The following is a 23689-nucleotide window of genomic DNA, read 5'->3' on the forward strand; positions in this document are numbered from 1 at the left end:
GGGGGAGTCACTTTCTTGAAGTTGTTTAATCAAGAGAGAACCAATTATTCCACCTGCACAATGTTCTGCTATGTTCTCAAGAGGCACCAGATTCTCTTACAGTAAGAACCTGAAGACCAAGGAACTCTTTAGAAGTTGGAGGAGTCTACATGCTCGTGTTGTAGTCTATTAGATTGTGCACAGTAGCAGGCTACTTTTAAATGAGTGTCTAATAAATAAGACCAGCCATGAAATACATAAAGTTACTGAGTTTCTCACGCACCTTCCCCCCTTTTTCCACTATTTGTTCATCTTGTCTCTGTGCTTCTGGTCAGTCAGGAATGTTTTGGTAACATGCTTTCACCAGAGCAATAGCTGAAATTGAAACCTGGGGTATTTTTACTGCATATCTCTTCTTCTCATTCTGATGGTGAAACTTGCATCTAAAGCCGTCAGAAATCAGGGATGTGAAGGAATCTGCCTGTGTTGTGTAATTAGCTTCTTCCTGCAGAATTTGCTCTTTTCTGCAGAAATTAAGCCTTCCTAAGGAAATATATAAATAAAAGCCATTTCTGGTAGCCATCACAACATAATCCATCCTGTCTTGAGTTTGCATCTAGACTGATTTAGGAACTTGTGCCTGAGGTCCTGAACACAGAAGACTAATTGCCAACACTTAAATATTAAGGAAGTTAACTACATCTCTGCTGGCCAGTCTGTCAGTAGGCCCATCAAACAGACTTCCCCAGCACAGCTAAAATTTTCTGATGTTCTGTTTGTTTTAACAGATGTGCCACTGAGAGACAGCTATTAGAACTCAATATCACCAGTTAGAGCAGTTTACTAGAACCTGCAAACAAGCGGATCCAGAAGTATTTTTGACTTGGAGCAAACAACCCCCAAAAAGACTGGCCAATTCCATTCAATGCACTATAATAAAACATGTTTAAATGGACATTTAAACCTTACTTATCTAGATTAAAACAAATATATTAAATGCATCTGTAGTTCAGTCAGTCGGTGTCAAATTAATGACTATACAAATAATTGAATTTGAATTTTCTGAAGCAAAAGAGCAATCTTTTCAGATCTATTTCACCCATAGAAAACAGAGATAAGTCCTTAGTTTCTCTCCTCTCCCCTACACACTTCAAATTGCCCCTATTTACAACCAAAATGAACTGATGAGAGAGGCGCATTGACAGGTGCCTAAAAATTAATTAGATGGTACCTTGAAAGGGCACTGAAAAAATGTTGAAATGTATTTGAGTAGTAGTCTGAAACTCAGATCCTGCAATAAAAATAATTGCGTTTAAATTATATTCAGAATTAAACACTCTTCCAGAAAAGTCTCAGAAATCCTAAAATTTCTTTTTTTTATTAACTTCCCAAGCAAGAGCATCTGCATTGCTATTTAAACTCAAAGCCGCCAGGTGAATACACACCCAGCTTTGAAATCTCTCAGATGTTGCTAAAACTCTCCAAAAAATAATCCCAAATCACAGGAGTTTGCATTGTTCCTCTTTTCCCTAGTATTGTAAATGTTATTTGCCAAAAACAAATTGAACTGGTTCATGTTAATATATCAGTCAGGGAAAATGTAAATACATATATAACCAGAGAGGAAAAACCTCAAAGGATTCTTGGGAATCTGATTAATCTGCTTGTCACCTAGGCATATTTATAGCATAACTTTTGATGTCTGTTTTTTCTGGAAGGTTGAAAGACGTGCACTTTATAGCCCACCTGCTGGGCTCCTCTCTGTTGTGATGCTCTCATTATTAATCATAGACTGATTGGGTATGACTACACTGCAAAGAAGGACCCACAGCACGGACTGTCAGAACCTGGGTTATTTGTCTCGGGCTGACAGGCTAAGAATAGCTTTGTAGATATTCAGGCTCAGGCTGGAGCCCAGGCTCTGAAACCCAGCCAGAGGGGAGGGTCTCAGAGCCTGGGCTCCAACCCAAGTTGGAATGTCTACACTGCTGTTTTTAGCCCTGCGGCCCAAACCCCACAAATCCAAGTGAATTGACCTGGGCTCTAAGACTTGGTACCATTCTTTGCAGTGTAGTCATGCCCTTTGAGCCCAAGAGATTAGTAGGATTCAAAAAGGGATAGACATTTATATGGATAATGAGCCATCCAATTACATTAGATAGGATAACAACTATAAGGGATGTAAATGGTCATGCTTTGGGGCATAAGTTGACCACTTGCCTAAAGGAAGTAAGAAGAAACTTCCCCTATGGGCAAGTTGTTGCATAATTGCATTATGGGGATTTTATTTCACCTTCTTCAGAAACCTCTGGTGCAGAAATGAAGACAAATGGTAGCAACAGAATATATGTAGCCTCATACTACCTGTGTTTTCTGTCCTGCATGTAACTATGCCCTCGATCCCAGGAAAAATAATTTTAGAGTGAAAAACTTACCAGTTTTTTAAACATTAGAAATCAAATCCATGCAACATTTTTTCCTAAGCGATTAGATCTGGATCGTGTGATCCCATCCTGCTTGAGGTGTTGTATTTTTCTGTTTCTGAGAAGGCAAAAGAAAGATCAGGCTATGAGTCAGTTACTAGCAGCCAGTCATGAAATTGTAGTTCTAGAAGTAAGCAGTACACACCATGATTAACTAATTAGCTTCACTGGGGATTCTGCTGCATCCCAGAACATGAGGGGGGGAATAACCTGTTTAATTTTATTTTTTTTCAGTTCTCTCAGGCCAGACACACCACAGCCCTTTGAAACGATCTGTGTCCCTTACCCCACCCATGAATGTGCCAAACCAGCCTCTAGGACATGGATGGATGTCTCATGAGGATTTACGAGCTAGAGGACCCCAGTGCATCCCCTCCGATCACGCCCCCCTGTCTCCACAGAGCAGTGTAGCCTCTTCGGGAAGTGGTGGGAGTGAACATTTAGAAGATCAGCCTTCCGCTCGTAACACATTCCAGGAAGAAGGGAGTGGTATGAAAGGTGAGTGAAAATGAGACACCCTGCTGCCCCCGCCCCCCAGAAACAGGCTCTGCTCCAGTTATATATGGTTGCACAGTTTGAAAAGAAAAGATGGCAAGACAGAGATAGATAGAAGGAAAAGATATTCCCCTAACTTTCCGTAAGATGACAGCTTTTCTTCATATTCATTGAGTATCCAGCCAGTGTATACTTAAGATACATTTATGTGCTCTTTGTACTAGTGCTATTAATGTTTTAATACCAGTATCTTTGCATAAAGCTTAATTTGAGTGGAGAAATAAACACTGCCTTGCAAAAGATTATTTTCATTTTAGCATTAGTTTCAGGCTAAGCAAATGAGTGCTACCCAATATCATAGGGTTAGTGTAGCAAGTGGGCATTTCTCAACACAAGGTGTGTTCTTCGCTCTGTGCCGCCTTCATGGTGTATTACAAGATGCTCTGATGTGCCAATATGCCATCTTACCGCAATTCACTTCACACCATCCGCTATTTGAAAAGCTAGGTTGTATCTCTATAGTGTGCAGCCTTAAATTCAGAATTGATCCTCTTGGGCGGGGTGGGGGGTTGTATTGTTTTGTTTTTTATTATTGTCTAAAGTAGCTAGCATAAGCTTAGCATGCCATGTGTGATTTACCATTGTGGCGTTTGATGGAACAAGAATACCACCAGGTATTTGGAGAAGTTGTAGTTGAGAAAGGATATTTATTTGAATTGAATTTCTTCCGTGCAGTTTGGTTGAATTTTCCACTACGCCTGCATTTTGAACTGCTTTTTAGCAATAAAAATAACTATCCTTTGAGAAAGGATGCCGCATTCTAAGTAACCCATTAAGGTCCCAGCGGTGGCTCCAGGCACCAGCACTCCAAGCGTGTGCCTGGGGCAGCAAGCTGCGGGGGGCGCCCTGCTTGTCCCTGCGAGGGCGGCAGTCGGGCAGCCTTCGGCAGCATGCCTGTGGGAGGTCCGCTGGTCCTGCGGATTCGGCGGCAATTCGGCGGCGGGTACACCAAATCCACGGGACCGGGGACCTCCCGCAGGCAAGCCGCCGAAGGCAGTCTGCCTGCCGTGCTTTGGGCAGCAAAAAAGCTAGAGCCACCCCTGTAAGGCCCTTACCCGGCAATCAGATCTGCAGGGTGGGCCTGACTGCAGGATCAGAGCCTCAAATGTAAGGTTTTGGTTTTTTTATTACATAGAATGTATTTTTAAATGATACTGTGTTTGAGAATGGCAATACTTGACTGAGCTTGACCGAATGCTGCAAACCAAATGCTTGGAAATGTCTCATGGACTCAGCCAAGATATCGCCTACTGGCCCCATTTCAGTTTCACATTAGTTCTGACATGCACCTTTTTCTGTCACTGGCCTCCGTACACTAGTGTTGCTTTAGATTAGCAAATACTATTCCCTGCTGTATGAACTGGGGCAAGTCCCTTCCTGCCTCTTTTTCTCTTCCGCCCTTTATCTGTCTTGTCTATTTACATTATAAGCTTTTTGAGGCAGGGACTGTGTGTTAGGGCTTATTTGCACAGGGAGATTTACTGGGATAGTTACACCAGTGCAACTCCCCATGTGGACATACTTATTCTGGAATAAGCATAACCCGTATGGCTATGTCAGTACATTTCCCCATGTAGACAAGCCCAGTGCGATGCACACAGTGCCCAGCAAAATGGGATGCTAATCTCAGTTAGGACTTCCAGATGTTCTTGTAATATAAACACTACGTAATAATCAAATACAGCATGTACTAAGGAGCCTAGAGAGATCAGTGTGGAGCAGCTAATCAGAATCAACAGAGGAGTGTCCCTTCATTGATTCCTCTAGGAGCTGTGCTGCCATTAGCCAAGCCCAGGACACTTGAGGAAAATACAGTGGTGTAGTACTTTTCATTTGTCCGTATTGAATTTCATCCTGTTTATTTCAGACCATTTCTTCAGTTTGTCGAGATCATTTCTAAACCTGTCCTCCAAAGTGCTTGCAACCCCTCCCAGCTTGGTATTGTTTGCAAATGTTATAATTCTCTCTATGCCATTATCCAAATAATGTATGAAGACATTGAATAGAACAGATCCATGACAGAGTGTGGTGGGACCCCACTCGATATGTCCTTCCAACTTGACTGTGAACCATTGATAACGACTCTCTGAGTTTCAGAGTAGCAGCCATGTTAGTCTGTATCCGCAAAAAGAACAGGAGTACTTGTGGCACCTTAGAGACTAACAAATTTATTAGAGCATAAGCTTTCGTGGGCTACAGCCCATGAGTGTGGTTTACCAACCAGTTGTGCACCCACCTTATAGTAGGTTCGTGGAGACTATATTTCTCTGGTTTGTTTATGAGAAAGTCATGTGAGACAGTATCAAGAGTCTTACTTAAGTCGAGATATCTCACATCTACTGCTTCCCTCCTATCCACAAGGCTTGTTACCCAGTCAAAAGGGATATTAGGTTGGTTTGACATGATTTGTTCTTGACAAATCCATGTTGTCTTTTACTTCTCACCTTATTATATTCTAGGTGCTTACAAATCAATTGTTTGATTATTTGTTCCATTGTTTTCCAGGTACCAAAGTTAAGCTAACTGGTCTACAATTCCCTGTGTTGTTCTTTTTCACCCTTTTATAGATAGGTACTATATTTGCCCTTTTCCTGGCCTCTGGGATCTCTCCCATCTGCCTCTCAAAGATTATCACTGATAGCTCAGAGATCTCTTCAGCCAGTTCCTTAAGTATTTTAGGACGTATTGCATTAGCCCCTGCCAACTTGAAGACATCTAACTTGTCTCAATAATTCTTAACTTGTTCTTTCCCTATTTTAGTTATTTATATATGTATGTAGTATAAAGACAAAGGGGCAGAAATTGCTTCATCTTTCTCCACCCATCATCTTCTTCATTGTTTTGCACCATCAACGTGCCCAGCATTGTCTGGTACACAAAAATAAAGAAATTCCCTTCTCCAAAGAGAAGCAGGCTTAGGGAAAGGAAACTCATTTCCCCTCTCCTTTTTTCAAAGCAAACATTATTGACAAGACTGTTTGTCAGCAAATACAACCACTGGATTCTGCACTGACCAAGAATAAATATGTACACTTTCAACTCCTTGCTTCCTTGCCTAGTTCGTCCAAGGTCCTCTCCTAGAACGGTCTAGGAACAAAGTTGTTCTTGCTTTCAGCCAGGATGTTCAGATTTCTTTGTTTCATGGCGATTGCTCAACAGAGTAAATGTACCCGTTCGCTCTTTCCTTTCTTCAACCTGTTGCCTCCCAGCTTCCTCATCTACAGCAGCAGGGAGATGGTGTTTTAAACATAGGCTTCTGGTTCTGCTATACTCTTGAACTGTTATATGACACTAGAGCTCATCATCAGGCTGCAGCAAAACAAAGACCAATAAAAACAATAATATGGAGGACAGGAAGCTCCGTGTATGGATATTTTGTCGGGAATATCACCAACCATACATTGGGAGCTGCCAAAAATACTGTAGTGGTTTGAGAACTGCTGTTCAAAAGTTCTGTAACTTTCTGCACTTTCAGATCTACCTATCCTGATGTTGGGGTTCCATCTTTCATCATGTTAGTGCCAGGCAGTGGCTCTAGTGGTTGTCACTAGGAACTGGATATTTTGCAGTATCTCCCAAGTTCCGTAGTCTCTGAGTTTTGTGTGCAGGTGGTCTCAGTGCAGGAGGCTATGATTTCCAGTTCTCCTGTGCACTCTAGACATGTTCTGAAATGGACATCAAAAAGAGAAGTCAAGATTCTGAGTTACAATGCTAACATTTTGATCATGTTTTTGGTGGAACTCAATATTGGGCTGGATCCTCAGCTGATGCAAACCAGTGTTCTACATTATCCGCTCATCTAAGCTATCAGATTATGGACTGCTATAATGTGTAACTGAGCTGGCAGCATGAAGTCTACCCCCTAAGAATTAGAAAAATTAAGTGGATTAGCATCAGCAACATACAACGAGATGCATTATTCATTCAGAAATACAACTTGTGAATTTTCTATGTCTAGTGTTCCATTACCAGCCCAATCCTGCAACCCAAACTCACATGAGTGAGCTTTGTTCACATAAGTAGCAGTGAAGCTGGTGGAACTGTCCATGTGAGTAAGGGTTGCTTGTGTGTGTCAGGGTTTCAGGACTGGATCCCAGCACATTGCAGAGATGTCCGTTTCGTAGTCGAGTATAATAAAAATGATGTGTTGTGAGTGGCTTTGAAATTGTGAAAAGACAGAGTTTTAAGATGCAGCTGCAAATAATTGGGGGCAGAGATAGCTCAGTGGTTTGAGCATGGCCTGCTAAACTCAGGGTTATGAGTTCAATCCTTGAGGGGGCCATTTAGAGATCTGGGGCAAAATCTGTCAGGGACAGTACTTGGTCCTGCTGTGAAGGCAGGGGACTGGACTCAATTGAACTCCATGACCTTGCAAGGTCCCTTCCAGTTCTATGAGATAGGTATATCTCCATATATGAATTGATTCAGCTGCAGAAGTAGTGCAGGTGAGAGTCACTAATTTAGCCCCATAATGTAATATCTTCCACCCAGTTCCCTTCCCTTGCAGTAGACCTTGCCTTCCAGCTAAAGGAAGGTGTGGCCAGTTCTGAAACTACATACTGTGGGCCAAACTTTGCTTTTAGATATATTGGTGCAAATCCAGGGTCTCTCTTGAATTACTTTAGTTTATACCATAGCATTATCTTACCTTTGCTGTAGCAGTCAGCGGAGTTACTCTGGATTTATACTGATGTATCTGAGGGTAGGTCTACACTTCAAATCTCTGCCAGCATACCTATGAGTTTGTCTACACTGCAATTAAACACCCGTGGCTGACTTGGGCTCACGGGGCTCAGGCTGCGACACTGATCAATAGTGGTGTAGACATTGGGGCTCAGGCTGGGACCCCCTGAGCATCTACACTACAATTAAACAGCCTCATAGCCCGTGATTAATGTCCATGGGTGTTTAATGGCAATGTAGACATACCCTATCTGTCTATCTTAGGGTTTTCTACTGATGCCCATTTGAGCACCTTCCATATAAAATCAATAGCAAAAGTGAAGTCTCTAGTGGATTTTATGGAGTCTCTGGCACCTCTCCCTTTACAGGCCCTAAACTCTGCTTGGGGTTGGATGGGGCGGGGTTGAGGGGAGAGGTTGGTAAAGGTTTGAGAATAATCATGAGTGTTCATAGTGTGGTTAGCTAGGTCTGTTATGGGTGTCATTATTTTGGTGGCATAACTATGATGGCCAAACTCCTAGTGTAGATGCAGTTCTATTGGCATAAGAGAACTTATGACTAGAGCTGGTTTTGCTCACCAAAGCCAGAATAAATTGTGCTGTCAGAAGCACTTTTTTGCCAGTATAAGTGCACCTGCATTAGAAGGGTTTTCTGGTACGATTATCCCGGTATAGCTATACCAGCACACCCACGGAGTGTAGACAAGGCCCGCGAGCAGAATTTGGCCCGTCAGCGCCAGACTTCTGTTTGAAATGTAGATGACGAGTTTTCTGAATAACTGATTAGAAACACCTGGCATGAAAACCCCCCTCTGTTAACGCTGGGTGCAGTGTTTCAGAACTATCACCCGGTGACTGAGTAATGAACTATTAGTAACTGGTGAGTCAAGTGTAACCCTGCGGGTGTGCAGAATAGCTCAGCACTCCCTAGCGCTGCAGGTCATTAGGGAGTAAGAGCTGTATCCTGCATGGTGACTTTCCAGGTACTGCCATTACATTGTCTTAAAAAGCTCAGCACCTTGTAATTTCTGCCCTTTGCATCCTATTTTTCTTTCATGGGGCTAGAGTCTATCTGGCCCTTTTGCCGATGCACAGTGGGGAGGGGGAGTAAGGAGCTTTCCTCTCCCCCTCCCCCCCAGCTCATAGAATTGCAGACTCTGCACTGAGGTGAGCTCAAGGATTCCCCCTGCCTAGTTCAAGAAAGCAGGGTGATGCCCTAAGATATAATTATAACACCACCACTATGTGCCCCCCATTGGAGCTGGCTGGCCAGGTGCAGGGTGGGGGGAGGCTGCTAATCGGCGACAGGGATGTAGCGGTTTGCACAAACTCTATGCGCACAGGGGAGCTGAAGAGCTCTGGTGCTCCCCTTGGGGTCGTGTGGCTCTGCACTGCAGCCCCTTATGATGGGCTCAGTGCTGTGAGCACCGTCTGGCCCTTCCCACTCCATTTTCCTCAAGGCTACATGTTCGACTTCCTGTGGAAGCATCACCAGTGAGAAGGGCCCCATCACAGGCAGAGATGGGCCCCAGCTGTGGGCTGAAGTTCTGCAGAGCGTGAGGGTGGTTCGGACCTGAGGTTCAGTGCCGTCTTTCATGGAGAATAGTCGTGTACATCAAGCTGGAACCTTCGTCCTGACTCGTCCCAACATGCTTTACTAGCAGCGTCTGCTGAGGACAGATGCCCACTGGGGACATGGAGACAGATGTGGCTCCACGATCTAAAACAGGTGCTCATGCTGGGTTGGGTTACATCCATTTACACTAGAAATCAGAGGCTTTCTGTTGCTGTACTCTTCAGCTTGCAGTTGGGGTAAGGGGCCTAACAGGACTGTTTGTAAAACGGTTGCATGTCAGGGCTTTTGGAATAGTGCTTACTTTAGACCTTCCAGGATTGGTGTGTACCTGGCTCCCATGTTTGCTTTGCAATTATCATTTTCTTACTTACCTCTCAAAATCTAGCATTTAAGTCATTTAATTGAAATGACCTGGGATGGTGACTGAGGCCAAGGAACTTGAGCTAAATACTGCTGACTGGGCTACTTGGTATTTCCTCTGTTTACTTTCGAATTGAGTTTGGGGTGAGACCTTCAGCAAACAGCTCCTCTATGTGCAAGAGCCAAGGTCAAGCAGGAAGATGTTGGGACACTGTCGTGAAGACATTCAAAAGGGGCTAACGTGCAGAACACATGGTAAACTTCTCCATGTACCCAAACCTGGAGAAATAGCTACACTGGTATGACATGCTGAGGAAGGTGCTGTGAGATGGTTGTTCCAGTGGAGGCAGGGGGCGGGTTAGACATATCGGGCTAAATTGTCACGTGAAGGAGCTTTAGGTTGCTCTTCTGTCCATTGTGCACCTAAACGCCGTATTTGTATGTGCCTCATCATGTGTTTGTGCACAAAGTTACCCAGGGTGTGGGCCTAATTAGGTGGCTGCATTTGAAGGTTCACCCCACTGAATCTTTCTGCAATGTTAGGTTAACTGAGCATCTCATAACCATTTTTGTAAGGAACATACTTCAAGGCTTTCCAACCCAGTGACAGCCGGCACTAGATAACTTTCAGCCCAGGGAATCACGACTCAGAGTCTGAGATTGTGGGAACATGCCCTTCTGATGCGGCTGGAACTGGTTAAAGTTGAACTGTCTGCAGCTGTAACATGCCTTTGTAATTTACAACCTCCTGAGAAATATTTCATGAAGGGCCTAGCGCACTCTAGCGAATAGCCCAAGCAACCAGGGTAAGGAGGAGTCCTTCCCAACATGCTGCAAAGCCACTGCACAGCTGTTACGGGGGGAGGGATAACTCAGTGGTTTGAGCATTGCCCTGGGTTGTGAGTTCAATCCTTGAGGGGGCCACTTAGGGATCTGGGGCAAAATCAGTACTTGGTCCTGCTAGTGAAGGCAGGGGGCTGGACTCAATGACTTTTCAGGGTCCCTTCCAGTTCTATGAGATAGGTATATCTCCATATACTTAAAAATATTTACTGCAGCATCAGGGCTGTGGGAGTCTCGCTCCTTTTCCTTTGCGAAGGGGGAAATAGGCTGAGGTCCCACTCAGTTGCAGACCCCCCACTCCTAACCCTAATCTTCTCCCGGCCCATCACCAAACTCTCCCTATGTGGCAGCACAGAAGGCGTGCCTACAGAATGGTTGTCTGCACTACAGAGTGTTCTCCCATCCAGAGCAGGCTGCCACCATCCTGTCCGAGCAGTTCCAGCAAGGAGAGGGCTTGACCCTACCAGCATACAAGACTTGACGGTCTAGTAACACTGCAGCAATCAGAATGCCCACTCGGCTCCAATTCAGACCAGTGGGAGTTTTGCCATTGATTTCAGTAAGCAAAGGATCAAAGCAAAAGTCCGTCCAGCTTCCAGGCTGCTGTGAGCTGAGCGTGTGCCGGGTTCTTTGTAGGGGGAGCACTTAGTGTCTCAATCCAGGAATATACCGAACACCTCTGCAGAGGGAGATTTGTCCAGCCCTCCTTTCCGAAAGGAAGGTCATAGTGACATGGAGCCATTTGGATCTGTGTCGGGGGTAGGGAATCTTGGAAGATGAGCTCACCCTGACCCTTGACAGGAATAGACTGCAAACAATCCCCAAAGATCTATGTATCCTCCTCCCACAGTGGCTTTTTACCTACCATTTCTCTATGCATTTATTGCTTGATCTGGGAGTTATAACCATAACATTTCTAAGTGACTTGAACAAAAAATACAATAAAATAAGAAATCACCACAACCTTTTATTTTGTCAAAAACTCTGCAAAGTGGGTGTTTGTTGGAAATGTCAATAGTCTAAAAGGACACGTGATGCTAAAACAACAATAGGTAAACTCAGGTTCTGATATTAGGCCCCAATTCAGCAATGCATTTAAGCGTATGCGTAGCCAGAAGCACATGCTTAAATTCATCCCTGCTTAGCAGAGTACTTAGGTTTATACCTGACAACAGTGGAACTTAAGCACGTGCTTAAGTGCTTTGCTGAGCCAGGTAGGATGTTGTGCAGCAGACTAGAACTGGGAAGAAAGCATGTTTCAGGTAATACGATGGAGTTTGGATTTTATACTAAGCTACACTTCTGAATTTTGTTACACACCCAGCTGTGACAGCGTGTGGTTCTTCCACATAGAAAAAAAATTAACCATTTAAAATGGTATAAGGAAATCTTATTTCAATTTTTTTTCCCCTGTTCATCAATCTGTGTGTGTGTGAGCATACGTGGTGGTGGAAATAGTTTTGCTCATTTTCATTAAAACCCACTTACTAATTTCTCAGAGTCCAGAAAATATGGGAATGAAGAGCCTCCCTTTCCTGGGGGTATTTACAGCATTGCAGCTACTCTGATGTAACTACACCAACACAAGCCCCGTGTAGATGCCCCCTGCGCTCACGTAAAATAGGGGTTCCATCCAGGCATTGATCTCTCATTGTGCAACAGTGGAGTTTTATGAGTTCTTAGCCCTCATTTAGGGCTTGGTCAGCTATTTCAATATGTAGATACTGCCCATCCCCAGTGACCAAAGGGGTCTGGTCCTAAGCCCTCTGAAGTTAATGGAAACCTTTCCATTGACTCCAGGGAGTGTTGGATCAAGCGCCAATCGATCCCATGACTCTACGGGCCAGCCTAAGGGGTGGGTGACCACCCAAGGGGGTGCTGTGGCGAAGCAGGACTGGGGACTAGCGAGTCTGGGGGACAGGGCTGGGGCCTGGAAAGTCTGGGGGCAGGGGGCCCCAATGGGACCCTGGGCTACAGACCTTTTGGACAGGCACGTCGAGGAAAAGGTTTTTGTTCAGGAGATAGCAATTCCTCGAGCAGGAGAGAGAAGCAAAGAAAGTGGGGTTGGGGGGTGAGGAAGAAGAGCGATGAGCGGAGACGGGCCACCCTGTGCCATGCAAACGAGGGAAGGAGCAGAGGATGAGGAAGAGAAGGGGAGCAAGAAGATACGCCGCCTCTTTACACAGTGAGCCCAGAAGAGGCCCGAGGCAGCAGCAGCAAGACAAAGGGGGCGTGAGAGTTGCGGGCAGCAGCAATGCAGAGCAGCACCCAGCGGATGGGCACATGCGGTCATGGAGCTCAGTTCCCACCGGGTATGCCCTTTGCTTTCCCGCGGGGCTGTCTCTCTGTTCCTGCCAGCACCATCAGAATCTGGGCTGCCCCAGTGGGAGGAGACGGTGGCCCCATAAAGCTCTGCAATGGGGTGTGCCACAATGCAGGAGCCCCTTCCCCATTCAGTGCGTCTATGGGGCCATTATGGGGTTAGGGCATGGTGCTGTCAGTGCTCTCCATCACCACTCAGCTCTTCAGCCAAGGTCAAGCTGTCACGGGGGTGTGGAGGGGATTAACCTGGCTTCCCAGGCCTGGCAGGCACTGGGGCGTTGAGGGAAGTATTAAGGGCAGGAGCCAAAATACAAGTTCGTCCAGGGCGCCATTTTCCCTAAGGCCAGTCCTGAGTCTAATTATTTGCCAAATTTGTAACCCTGTAAGACCGGACTCTTGATCAAAGGGCCACGTCATCTCCTCTGTCTTGTCTTGGTGCTGTGAATATATTTCTAAGATGTAACACTAGGATCTAAAAACAATAATGTGAACAGGGAGTTAAGAAGAATCTTCAAAAGACAGTAAACGACTTCATTGTGGCTCATAAACGGCAATCAAATCTAATAGTCCCACATCAAGGGACTGATCCTGCCAATGACTATACATCTGCAACCCCATTGAAATCAGTGGGAACTTGGGACGTATGTCCTTAGGCACGTTCCAGCCTTCGTTGCTAACATCAAAGTGCAATAAAATTTTTGGAGCTATCGGTACTGTGGAAAACACAAGGAATCCATTGCCTAATAAACTCCTCATGTTGTTGTTGTGGATTTTATGTGACGTCGTTAAATAGTGTCATCAAATAACAGGGCGTTTTGTCGACTTGCCTTTGTGCTGCAGATGTTCCTGCCTGGCTGAAGAGTCTCCGCCTGCACAAGTATGCAGCTCTTTTCTCCCAGATGACATACGAAGAAATGATGGCACTGACCGAATGCCAGCTCGAGGCACAAGTATGTCTCAAATTTGCTATAAAACAGTTAGTCACGTTGCATTTTTTCTAGTGTTATCACGATTAAAAACGCTCTGTTTGTTCAGTTTGTTGATAGGTTTCCCTGAAAACCTTGCATCATCTGTTAACATGGCAAAAAAACCGCCAAAAACACGCTGGGGGAGAGGGGTGAGGGGTAAACGACACGTACCCTAAAATGACCTGGCCAATAGCTTCTCAGTGGAGTCAGAGACTGAAATCCTAGTCCCATCAAAGTCAATGGGAGATATGCACTGGCTTTCACCACTCAGCTTTAAGGAGGACACTTTCAGAGGCACAAATGGCAACTCCCATTGAAAATCATCAGGAATTTGGTGACTGACTTATTTGTTCCTTTAAAAATCTCCTTAATAGATTGCTTTCCATGCTATCCCTGGGATAAATAGATCTGATTAGCATCTTTAGATATTAGCATCTTTGCTCTCATGTTGCAAATGGATTCTGTTTTCCTCTGAGCTATGATTCCAAAAGTTTGATGGAATTAATGGTCTGGTAACACTTCCATTGCAGGAGAAGGATACTGTGGTCTTTTGGGGTTCAAGGCCTATACAGCTGCTCAGCTGATTTTTGACCGGGTCTTTTTTTTTAACTTCCAATTTCTTCAGCCCTTTCTAAGCTTTCTAGAGCCTTCGCTAAGGCCATGTCTACACTTACAGGCTGTGCCGCTGTAAGAGCGCTTGTGTAGCCGCGTTATGCTGACAGGAGAGAGTTCTCCCATTGACAGAATAAAACCAGCTCAGTGAGCAGCAGTAGCGATGTCGGTGGGAGAGCGTCTCCCGCCAACACAGCGCTGTGCACACGAGCGCTTATGCTGGCAAAACTTATGTTGCTCAGGGGCTTGCGGGTTTTTTCACTCCCGTGAGTGAAAAAAGTTTTGCCGACATATGTGCTAGTGTAGACGTGTCCTAAACACTGACTTCCACTGGAGGAAGGAAGCCAGCAATGTCCGAGCCAAGTGTTCCTTAAAATGAAAGGGGCCAGGCAGCTTTCTAAGGGCATGTCGATGGAGTTAATCCACCCCTCCGAGAGGTGGTAACTAGGTCAATGGAGGAATTCTTCCGCTGACCTAGCTGTGTCTACACTGGTCTTAGGGCTGCCTAACTATAGTGCTTGGGGCATGACATTTTTTAAGTGTAGACTCATTTTTAAGTGTAGACCAGGCCTAAGCTTCTCACACCTCTCTTAGAGCCAGTGGGTCTGATTCACCGCACCCTTACTCCAGTTTTATGTCAGGGTACGAGTGAAGATACACCAATGTGGAGCTGGGATAACACTGTCGAGTTACCCCATCATAAAACTGGAGTACCACGATAGTGAATCAGGCTGGGTGCCGCTATTTTGGTTCCTAACTCTGAGAGGGTTTTTTTTTGAGGATTGCTTTTCTCAGCATTGCCACACCTTGTGCAAAATAGTTTAAAACTGCAGTGAGATCTGTACATTTAATGACACAAGTGGTCCCATTGGAGTCAGTGGGCCTTCTCTTAGTGCCAGTGTACAGTACATTCTACTCAGCCAGAGTAAGGCTTGCCGAGTCAGCTCCCTAGAGAACTGCGAACAACTGCAAACAAACTGTGAACAAAGGCAGCAGGTGGCAGAGGGCAATTTTTTCACTTTCGGCCAAGTGTTTGTTTGATTCAAATCACAGAAAACTGTGTGCTGTCACCGAGCCCTGCAGTTCTGCTCCCAGACCTGACACTGGATTTAAAAACATTTTTCTTAAGTCGCTGCGAAGACTTTTCGTCCCTTGTGAACACTTATAAATATTGCCACTCCAAAGGAGGGTGCACAAGCTAGTGAGAAATCAATAGCTGCAATGGGTTTCTAAGCTGTTTCCATAGACCCTGTGCCTCTCTGATAATCCCTGAATTCAGAGGTTTCTTGAATTAACAGCAGCCCTTTTCACTTACGAAAGAGAGGATTTTTGTGCCTCCTGCTGGCTGGTGGAGATGTTAATGTCACATTGTACTGTATCTTCGCAGAATGTTACCAAAGGTGCAAGGCACAAAATAGTCATCAGTATCCAAAAGCTGAAAGAGAGGCAGAATCTTCTCAAGTCTTTAGAAAGGGTAAGTTATTTCTGCTTCTTTTTCAATTAAAACAATAGCCAGGAATTAATTCTCAGATTAAGTCCTTTTTGGTTATTGCTGGGTATTTCCCATATAGTGCATCTTTTTCATTGAGCATTTTCTTTGTTGGTTTGGCCACGTCTGGTTAATTGTATCACAAACCCAACGCTGTACCAACCACGGCATTTTACCAGCAGGCTGCCCACTGGCTTTGGTACAGCGGCGTAAGCTGCCTCCTGGTTCTCCCCCCAGCTCCGGGAGGTTGTAACCTGCAGCACAGCATACATGCCCTGGCACTGCCTGGCCAATTGGAGTTGAAGCCACTGCTCCGCCCTTTCCTGGACCCCACCTGCCCACTCTCGGTGGGCACGTCTACACAACAGCGGGGAAGATGACTCCTAACTTGGGTGTACGTACACGTGCTAGCGCTACTTGAGTTTGCACTCTAAAAATACTAGTGTGGCCACGGCAACCAAAGTGGTGGCGCAGGCAAGCGACCCAAGTACCGTAGTGCCCAACCCCCTAGTTATACACTGGGGCAGCTAGCCTGAGCCACCGCCCGTCCCGCCACAGCCACACTGTTATTTTTAGTGTACTGCCTTGAGCAGAGCTTGCACATGTATGTCTACCCGAGCTGGGACTCGCCCTTCCAGCTGTGTAGATGTACCTTGTGCGAGCCAGGGAGTGCCACTCCACGTCACTAGTGTCACTGGTACTTGCACCCCTCACGTGTGACACATGGGAGATGAAGCCACATGATCACCTGCAGGTCCCTCTGCTGCTCTGTTCCCTCGTATACACTGCAGAGGAGAGCGCCACCATGAGCAGAGCTTCGGCATGCATGGGATACAAGACCCCTGGGTGGGATCCCACAGCCCTGCCCTCCCCCTCTTTCTCAGCAGAACTGGTGTGGTTCCGTGATGTCTGCAGGCCCCCACTGCAGAGGAGGAGCACGACTTGCCTACCACAGTGAGTTTTCTAGGCTGGCTGGCTGAAGACTCAGGAAAACAGCACTGCGTCGGTTCACATTCAGCAGGTTCTCTTGGCAGCCAGAAGAGGTCAAACTTTTTTTTGTTCTTTGTAATGAAAATTTAAATTCTGCCGAAGCTGATGGAGCCGTCAGAAAAACACCAGCATAGCATACCCGCCAGTATCAACTCAGTCCAACACCACGCTGTTTGTTGTTTCGCTGTTATATTATATTGCTTCAATCATTCTATGCACAGCCTCTGCCTAGGAGCTGTTCAATAATTACGCTACGCATTGCTATTTATTGGTGTTTTGGTTAGCTCACCACTTTATTTTGCATGTTTAAACTACGGGATTTTATTTATGGAACTGTAGGAGTTAGTAAAGCCGTATTTCCCTCTGTACATTAATAACAATCATTACATCCAAGAGACAGGCGCCGGGATTGAGTTTGCTTTGTAGATGTGTTTTCTAGGCAATTTCACAACCTTTCTTCCCCCTCCTCTTCATGAAGTTTGAAATATGGTATTGATTGACTGTCATTACTACAGGAATGTAACCCGAGTTTGGCTGACACAATGAGCTACACAGGCTATCCAGTGAGATGGGATAAATAGTAGGGTTTCTCTTAATGTATGTTTCATATGTGCATATGTTCATATGTGCATCCAGAGCGCTTTCCCCAGGAGCTCGTCTGCTCTGGTTTTGTGTCGGAAGCCAGGCCTCAAGAGCAGTTTGAGTGGGACCCAGTAGCCTGAGAAACTGGAGACGAGTCTGGCCCATATTAAGAACAAGATGCCATCCTTCCCGCCTTCCTCGCTGGCGTTTCCCCAGGGGAGGGAGGGAGGATTGAACCCAAACGGCAGAAGGAGAACAGCTGTGACGCACACACATATGCAATCTGCCGGGATTAAGAAGCCAACATTTTTCATTCTGAACCCCTGGAAGGAATATAAATGTTTGGGGGGGGTTTAAGATCGCATTTGAAATATGAGGTGACATTCTGGCTCCACTGGCAAAATTCCCATTGACTTTAGTGGGGCCCGGATTTCACCCATGGAGTATTCCAGTGAAATATCTCCCTCTCCAATCAGTCCTCCTTCACCAGAAATGACCCAAAGACCAGCTGTGCCTTCACACCGCTGTGATTCTGTAGGCAGGTTCCAGGCTACAGTAATACTGCCCCAGCCGCTTCAAAGCTGAGAAACCATATCTGGTGGTGGTACTATTATTACCATAACTCCCAGGAGCCCTAGTCATGGACCAGGTTGTGCTAGGTGCTGTACAAACACAGAACAAAAAGGCAGTCCCTGCCCCAAGGAGCTTACAGTCTAAGTGTAAGATGAGAGACACCTAGTGATAGAAACAGACGGGGAGGACAAGGAGACAGTATGGGTCAGCATGACAGGCAGTGGTCGCAGGGCACTGTGAAGCAAGCCGGGGTTTGAAGGAGAATGAAGAAGTGACTTCGTGGATGTTTATAGGGAGCTCCTGCCAGGGGGAGGGGCAGCATGGGAGAAAACAGGAAGGCGCTTGCTTGAAAATGTAACAAGTGGGTGATGGAGGTTGGCCTCATGGGAGGCAGGAACCGGCCTTTCAACAGCGAATGAGAGACAAGCGATCAGCTGGGGTTAGCCCGTGCGTGGCCTTGCAAGTGAGGACAAGTTGTTTATGTTTGATATGATAGAGAAGGCGGAGCCAGTGGAGGGGTGACATGGTCAAAGCAACTGGGTGGGAAAATGATCTTAGCAGCGTTTGGAGTGGCGACGAGCAGGGCAAGATTGCATTTGTCAAGTCCAGGAAGAAGCGTGTTGCAGCATTTGAGACACAAGTTGATAAGAGCCTGGAGAAGGGCTTTAGGTATGTGGATGGATAGATGGGCCAGACATGGGCCAAGAAGGCAGTATTGAGAGCCAGAGCCAGGATAGGGTTAGGTTAGAGACTGAATTTTGTGCAGGGTAGACAGCACTGAAATCTCGTGTGCTATTCTCATGTGATTCCTGTGAAAATTGCAAGGTCTCTGCTTTCTTGAAGGGTGGGAATCTCACCAGATATTGGGCGGCATCTGCACTGGACCTGGACGCGAGACTCGCACCGGTTTTGGATCCCACCTGATTCATGGAGCGGGTTCAGATTCAGGAGTTCAAATGTGAAGGCGCACACCTGAAAATGGGGCAGGAGGGTTTCAGGTGGCTTCAGACTCGAAATTCTAGTTCTTACCTGTTTCTGTTAAAACGGTTCTGTGAAAGCCTCAGTTAATTAAATGGACCAACTTACTGAACATGGAGCACACAGGACAAGTAAGTCCTGGAGTAGGAACACTAGAAGAGGCTTCTGTGGAGGTGGTTTTTCTGGAAGCAATGTTCTAGTGTTCCAGCTGAGCTGAGGCGGCATGGCTGAGCTCAAGGCAGCTAGCGGCATATTGAGATTGCAGACATACCAGCTGCTAATCTTTTTTGTTGTCTGGAATCTGCAGGACATCCTGGAAGGTGGCAACCTGCGCATCCCACTGCAGGAGCTACACCAAATGATCCTCACCCCAATCAAAGCCTACTGCTCCCAGAACTCAAATACAGACGACCAGAGCCGGGACCTGGATTCCCACCACCTGCCTTCTCTGATCGGCTCGGACAGCCAAGGCTCCGACTGCAAGGACTCTGCCTCTGGGTGCATACAGCAGCACCACTTGCCTGGCTGCGAGGGCGAGTCTGGAGGGGCACCTTTGCCCGAAGGGGATCTCCCTGGGCAGTTCACAAGAGTCATGGGGAAAGGTCAGCCGCTCCCATTGTCCTTATTCCTTCGGTTAGGAGTGAATGGTTAAGAACAGCGTTTATTTCACAGCAGCTCTGGTCCCCATCCACCCTCCTCCTGTCCCGCTCATCATAATACTCTCAGGGCCCCATGGTGCTAGGTGCTAAGTGTGGGTAAGAGACAGTCCCTGCCCCAAAGGGCATGCAGTCTAATTAGGGAAGATGGACAGAGGTGAACTGATGTACGCAAGGGGACATAGCAGAGACAGGACTGCACCCGGCTCTCCGGAGTCCCGTTGTACCATGCTGCCATCATTCACGTGTGCTCTAGCGCTAGCAAAAAGGTGAGGTCAGGAGGAGATGGGGACGTAGCCTTACTCTCCTCCCCAGCCAGTAGAACTGGCTGAGCTCACTGTCCCCCATTGTACAGGGGGGGTCCTTCCTTCTCCTGTGTGCTGCGGAGCTCCAGAGGGCATTATGCCTGTCTGAGTCACAAAGCCTCCTGAGCCTACTGCACCACCTCCAACGCTAGGGGATACGTCTACACTGCACACTAAACCTGGGCTCTGACTCCGGTTTGAGCCCCCTTTCTGTCCACACAGATCAGTCTGACTCAGGTCAGCAAGCCCTCAGGACCCTGCGAGGGGGGTGGGTCAGAGTCCATGTCCCACTGCAACTCAGGGCCAAGCCCTGTCATTTTGCAATGTGGATGCAGGTCAAGCTGCAGACGTGAGTCAGAATGGTGCAGTATGGACGTGTTAGCACGGCTCCGAGACCAGGTCCAGCAAGTGTAAATCCTGGTTTACAAGACAGTGTGGATGTTCAAGCATGAGCTTGGAACCCCTGAGTCCACAAACATGGATCCCACAGCCCCAGGCTTAGTGTGCAGTGCAGACGTAGCTAGGCCGGCCCGAGCAGGTACAGCTGAGCCCTATACAAATAGGTTTGTTGGAAGTTTGAATCAGAATGAGCCTTTAGTGTTTGTGCACCATTATTTTTTAAAGCCCGTGGAAGGATCTTCCTCTTTGGTGCACGATCCTAGAATCGAGTGGCTGCTCTGGGGTTACCTTCGTTCTGGCTGCTTGCTTTCATTGACAGCCTTTGTCCCCTACTACTCACCGGCCCATGTATGCCTGTGGAGTTTTTTATAGCCCCGACTTGCAGTACGAGGGAGTGCACGTACAGAGCAGTTGCTTCTTTTAGCTCCGTGACCACGTGACACGGATAGAGAGAGAGCGCCTGGGACTGGCATTTGTTTAATGTGAAAGTTCTGGGAGGGTTGGGTATTTTAAAACACTTTCCTTGGTGTCTTGGGCCCTGACTGTACATGCTTAAGTGCTTTGCTGAACTGGGGCCTTAAAGCACATTGCCCAAGCAGTCTGAGCTCCTGTAGTAGTGCTACCCATGGTCTCTGCTTGTCCCTGCCCCCTGCCCTCTGTGTGTCCCTGCCTGTACAAGAGTTTGCTGGGGCTCGACCCTCTCTGGGGCGGCGGGGAGCCACACCGGCTCACTACCCACTGGTGCTTGGGTACTTTGTCCGGCTGCAGGGTCTCCCTCTGCAACCCTTGCAATCCTGGAAGACACAGTAAGCCCGACCCTGGCTCAGGGCGGGCACTAATGCTATGTCGGGGCTCAGGCCCTCAGTCAGGGCTGAGCAGCAAGCAGGAGTATTTAGCCCAGGCCCTAGGTCAGGGCGGGGCAACAAACGCTGAATCAGGAGCTCAGACCCTCAGTCAGGGCTGAGCAACAATAGTAGGCCTAAGCCTCATCAGGCCTGGGAGAGGGGGAGACTGCCACCCATGGGTTGGGTGGCAGGGGGGACGCAGGCCCTCCCACTCCACTGCGTCACAGCCTGGGGCCCTAACAGCGGCGGAAACTCGCTGCTTAGTCAGTGGGGATCCTGGCCGCAACACACTGACATCGGCTCTGGCAGTGCTACAGCCAGACTGGGGTCGGCTGCCCCCGGGCTACTTCCACACTCCCCCTCGGGGCCTACCTGGGGGCTGGTGTCGGCCTCGGGGGGGGTCCTGGACCATGGGTTCGTCCGGCCAGGGATCGTTCGGCAAGTCCGGCGGCTCCTCCGGGTAGCGGGCGCGGGCCAGGCCCAGCAGCTCCCGGCGGCCACCCTGGGCCGTGGAGGTTTCCCAGCCCCGAGCTAGGCTGGAGACATCTGGTCTCTCCGGCGGCTGGGGCCTGACTGAGCTCTGAGGGCGAGCCTTTGTACTTCCGGGTCACTGCCTGACCGCCTGAGGGGCGGGCTCAGAGCTCACTAGCTCCGCCCACTCCAGCCTCCAGATGGGCTCTTCCCCCTCCAAGGCCACACCGACTCACTACACTGCCCCACCACTGTCACTGCACTTTGAAATACAGGAGGAACAATTATACTGGGCAAAATCCTTTGTTGCTGGTGTAAATGGCGTCACTGACTTCAATAGCATTTTGCCCATTTATACCAGCAGAGAATTTGTCCTGCTATGGTCAGTACAAAACAAAACTAGTTTTTAGAGCTGAGGAATGATTTAAAAGAATATCTACGAGGGATGGGGGAGTCCATTCAGCCTCATTTTTGAACCATACAAACATCTCTAAATCGTTCCTAAAGTAGCTTTTCTGTAATAAAAGTGGTGTATACAGGGCACGTGATGGTGTGCTAGAAAGGTTCTCTTCACACCCATTTGGGAGGACCTGCCTAACTTACTCAGAGCTTCACCGCTCCTGGGTAATTCAGACTGCCCACTCCCAACACTGAGTGCGGACTGTTCGGTGTAGCAGCTTGCTGGGTGGAGAATGGAGTAGTTGGGTAATGGGGGGACGGGGAGTAGTCTATCCAAAAAAAAAAGGGGGTCAGACTTCCATGGAGAAATGTCAGCCCCGGTCCATTTCCAGCACTTTCTGTTTAAAATGTATGAATAGAAATAAAATACAAATTACATAGAAACTTCAAAGGGCAGAAAATCGAGCCCGGTGTGTAATTTCACACTGATTGGCCACCTACTTTGAGAAAAATGGTTCTTTGTGCCTCATTTTAAGCCCATATCAGACCTCACTGCTAACTCTGGTGCCATGACCAACATCTCCATAATGCATGAAGTTGAGTGGTATGGAGAATTATCAGTAGAAGTTGGGGAAATGGCATTGTTAGGAAGCCTTCTCTGAAAACTGGGGAAATTTTGTGGTTACCATGAGGGTTAAAATTGATGGAAGCCATAATGTAGAGAAGGCTCCTGTGACCAGTTTTTTTAATTATGCTTGCTTTCCAGCAGGTTTAACTAATATGGCAGTTCTGGCTGTAGAATTCTGCAGCTCCTACGGACTTTAACACCAGTTCAGTTGAGCCAGGGTTAGAATGGGTGGGAGTGTTTTGGTAAATTCCCCCAATGCAGACATAGTCTTATTCTGTAAGTTAATTTGCACACACTTTTGTGGCATTATTTCAAAATCTTGCTGTCAGTCAAATCAGTGGGAATTTTGCCATTGACTTCAGTGAGACCAGAATTTGACCCTGGAAGCAATAGATTTTAACACCGCACTCTTTGTGTGACAGTGTCTTTCACGTGTGAGAATAGGATAAGATAGGGGGAACCAGATTCTACTCTGTTACTGATGATTTGCACAAGTATAACTCTAATAGAGTTACTCTGGATTTACAGCAATGTAACTGAGAGCAAAATCTGGCCCTAAATATAGACTGGCATGGCTGGAATTGTAAAAAGGTGTCTTTATACACAAGTGCTCCATTGATGACTCATTTCAGACAATTGCAATGGAAGTTTAAGACCATTCTTAAAAACAACACATTGATTTCAGTCCTGTTTCCTGGTCACCATGTGTTTTGCTAGCTATCCTTTTTTTTTGTTTGTTTGTTTGCAGTATGTACACAACTTTTAGTTTCCAGACCTGACGAGGAGAATATAAGTTCCTATTTACAGCTCATAGACAAATGTCTAATTCATGAGGTGAGTTGTGTCAGATCTTATAAAACTGTTGTTCTCATTGCTTAGAAACTGTTTCCAAAGTTTCTGTTTATGTAAACATTTTGGTTTCTAACACAAATATTTTTGGGGGTATTAATAGTAATTCTGACTGAGGCAGACTGTAAATGCAATGTGATGCACA

General features: G+C 46.8%; 1 protein-coding gene across 10 annotated transcripts in view; it reads left to right on the plus strand.

Annotated features, from left to right (window-relative positions):
• Positions 1-23689, plus strand: part of SAMD4A (sterile alpha motif domain containing 4A) — a 208589-nt gene that overhangs the window by 155179 nt on the left and 29721 nt on the right. For 7 of the 10 annotated variants that reach the window (XM_034769602.1, XM_034769605.1, XM_034769603.1 and 4 more), the window contains 5 exons: positions 2697-2960; positions 13641-13750; positions 15768-15854; positions 19300-19594; positions 23444-23529. In XM_034769602.1, the coding sequence (XP_034625493.1) occupies positions 2697-2960; positions 13641-13750; positions 15768-15854; positions 19300-19594; positions 23444-23529 (842 nt within the window). The remainder of the gene's footprint in view (positions 1-2696; positions 2961-13640; positions 13751-15767; positions 15855-19299; positions 19595-23443; positions 23530-23689) is intronic. The other 3 variants (XM_034769610.1, XM_034769611.1, XM_034769612.1) reach the window with 1 other exon arrangement.

This window comes from Trachemys scripta, chromosome 4 (assembly GCF_013100865.1).
Source record: "Trachemys scripta elegans isolate TJP31775 chromosome 4, CAS_Tse_1.0, whole genome shotgun sequence".
Taxonomy (NCBI): Eukaryota; Metazoa; Chordata; order Testudines; family Emydidae; genus Trachemys; species Trachemys scripta.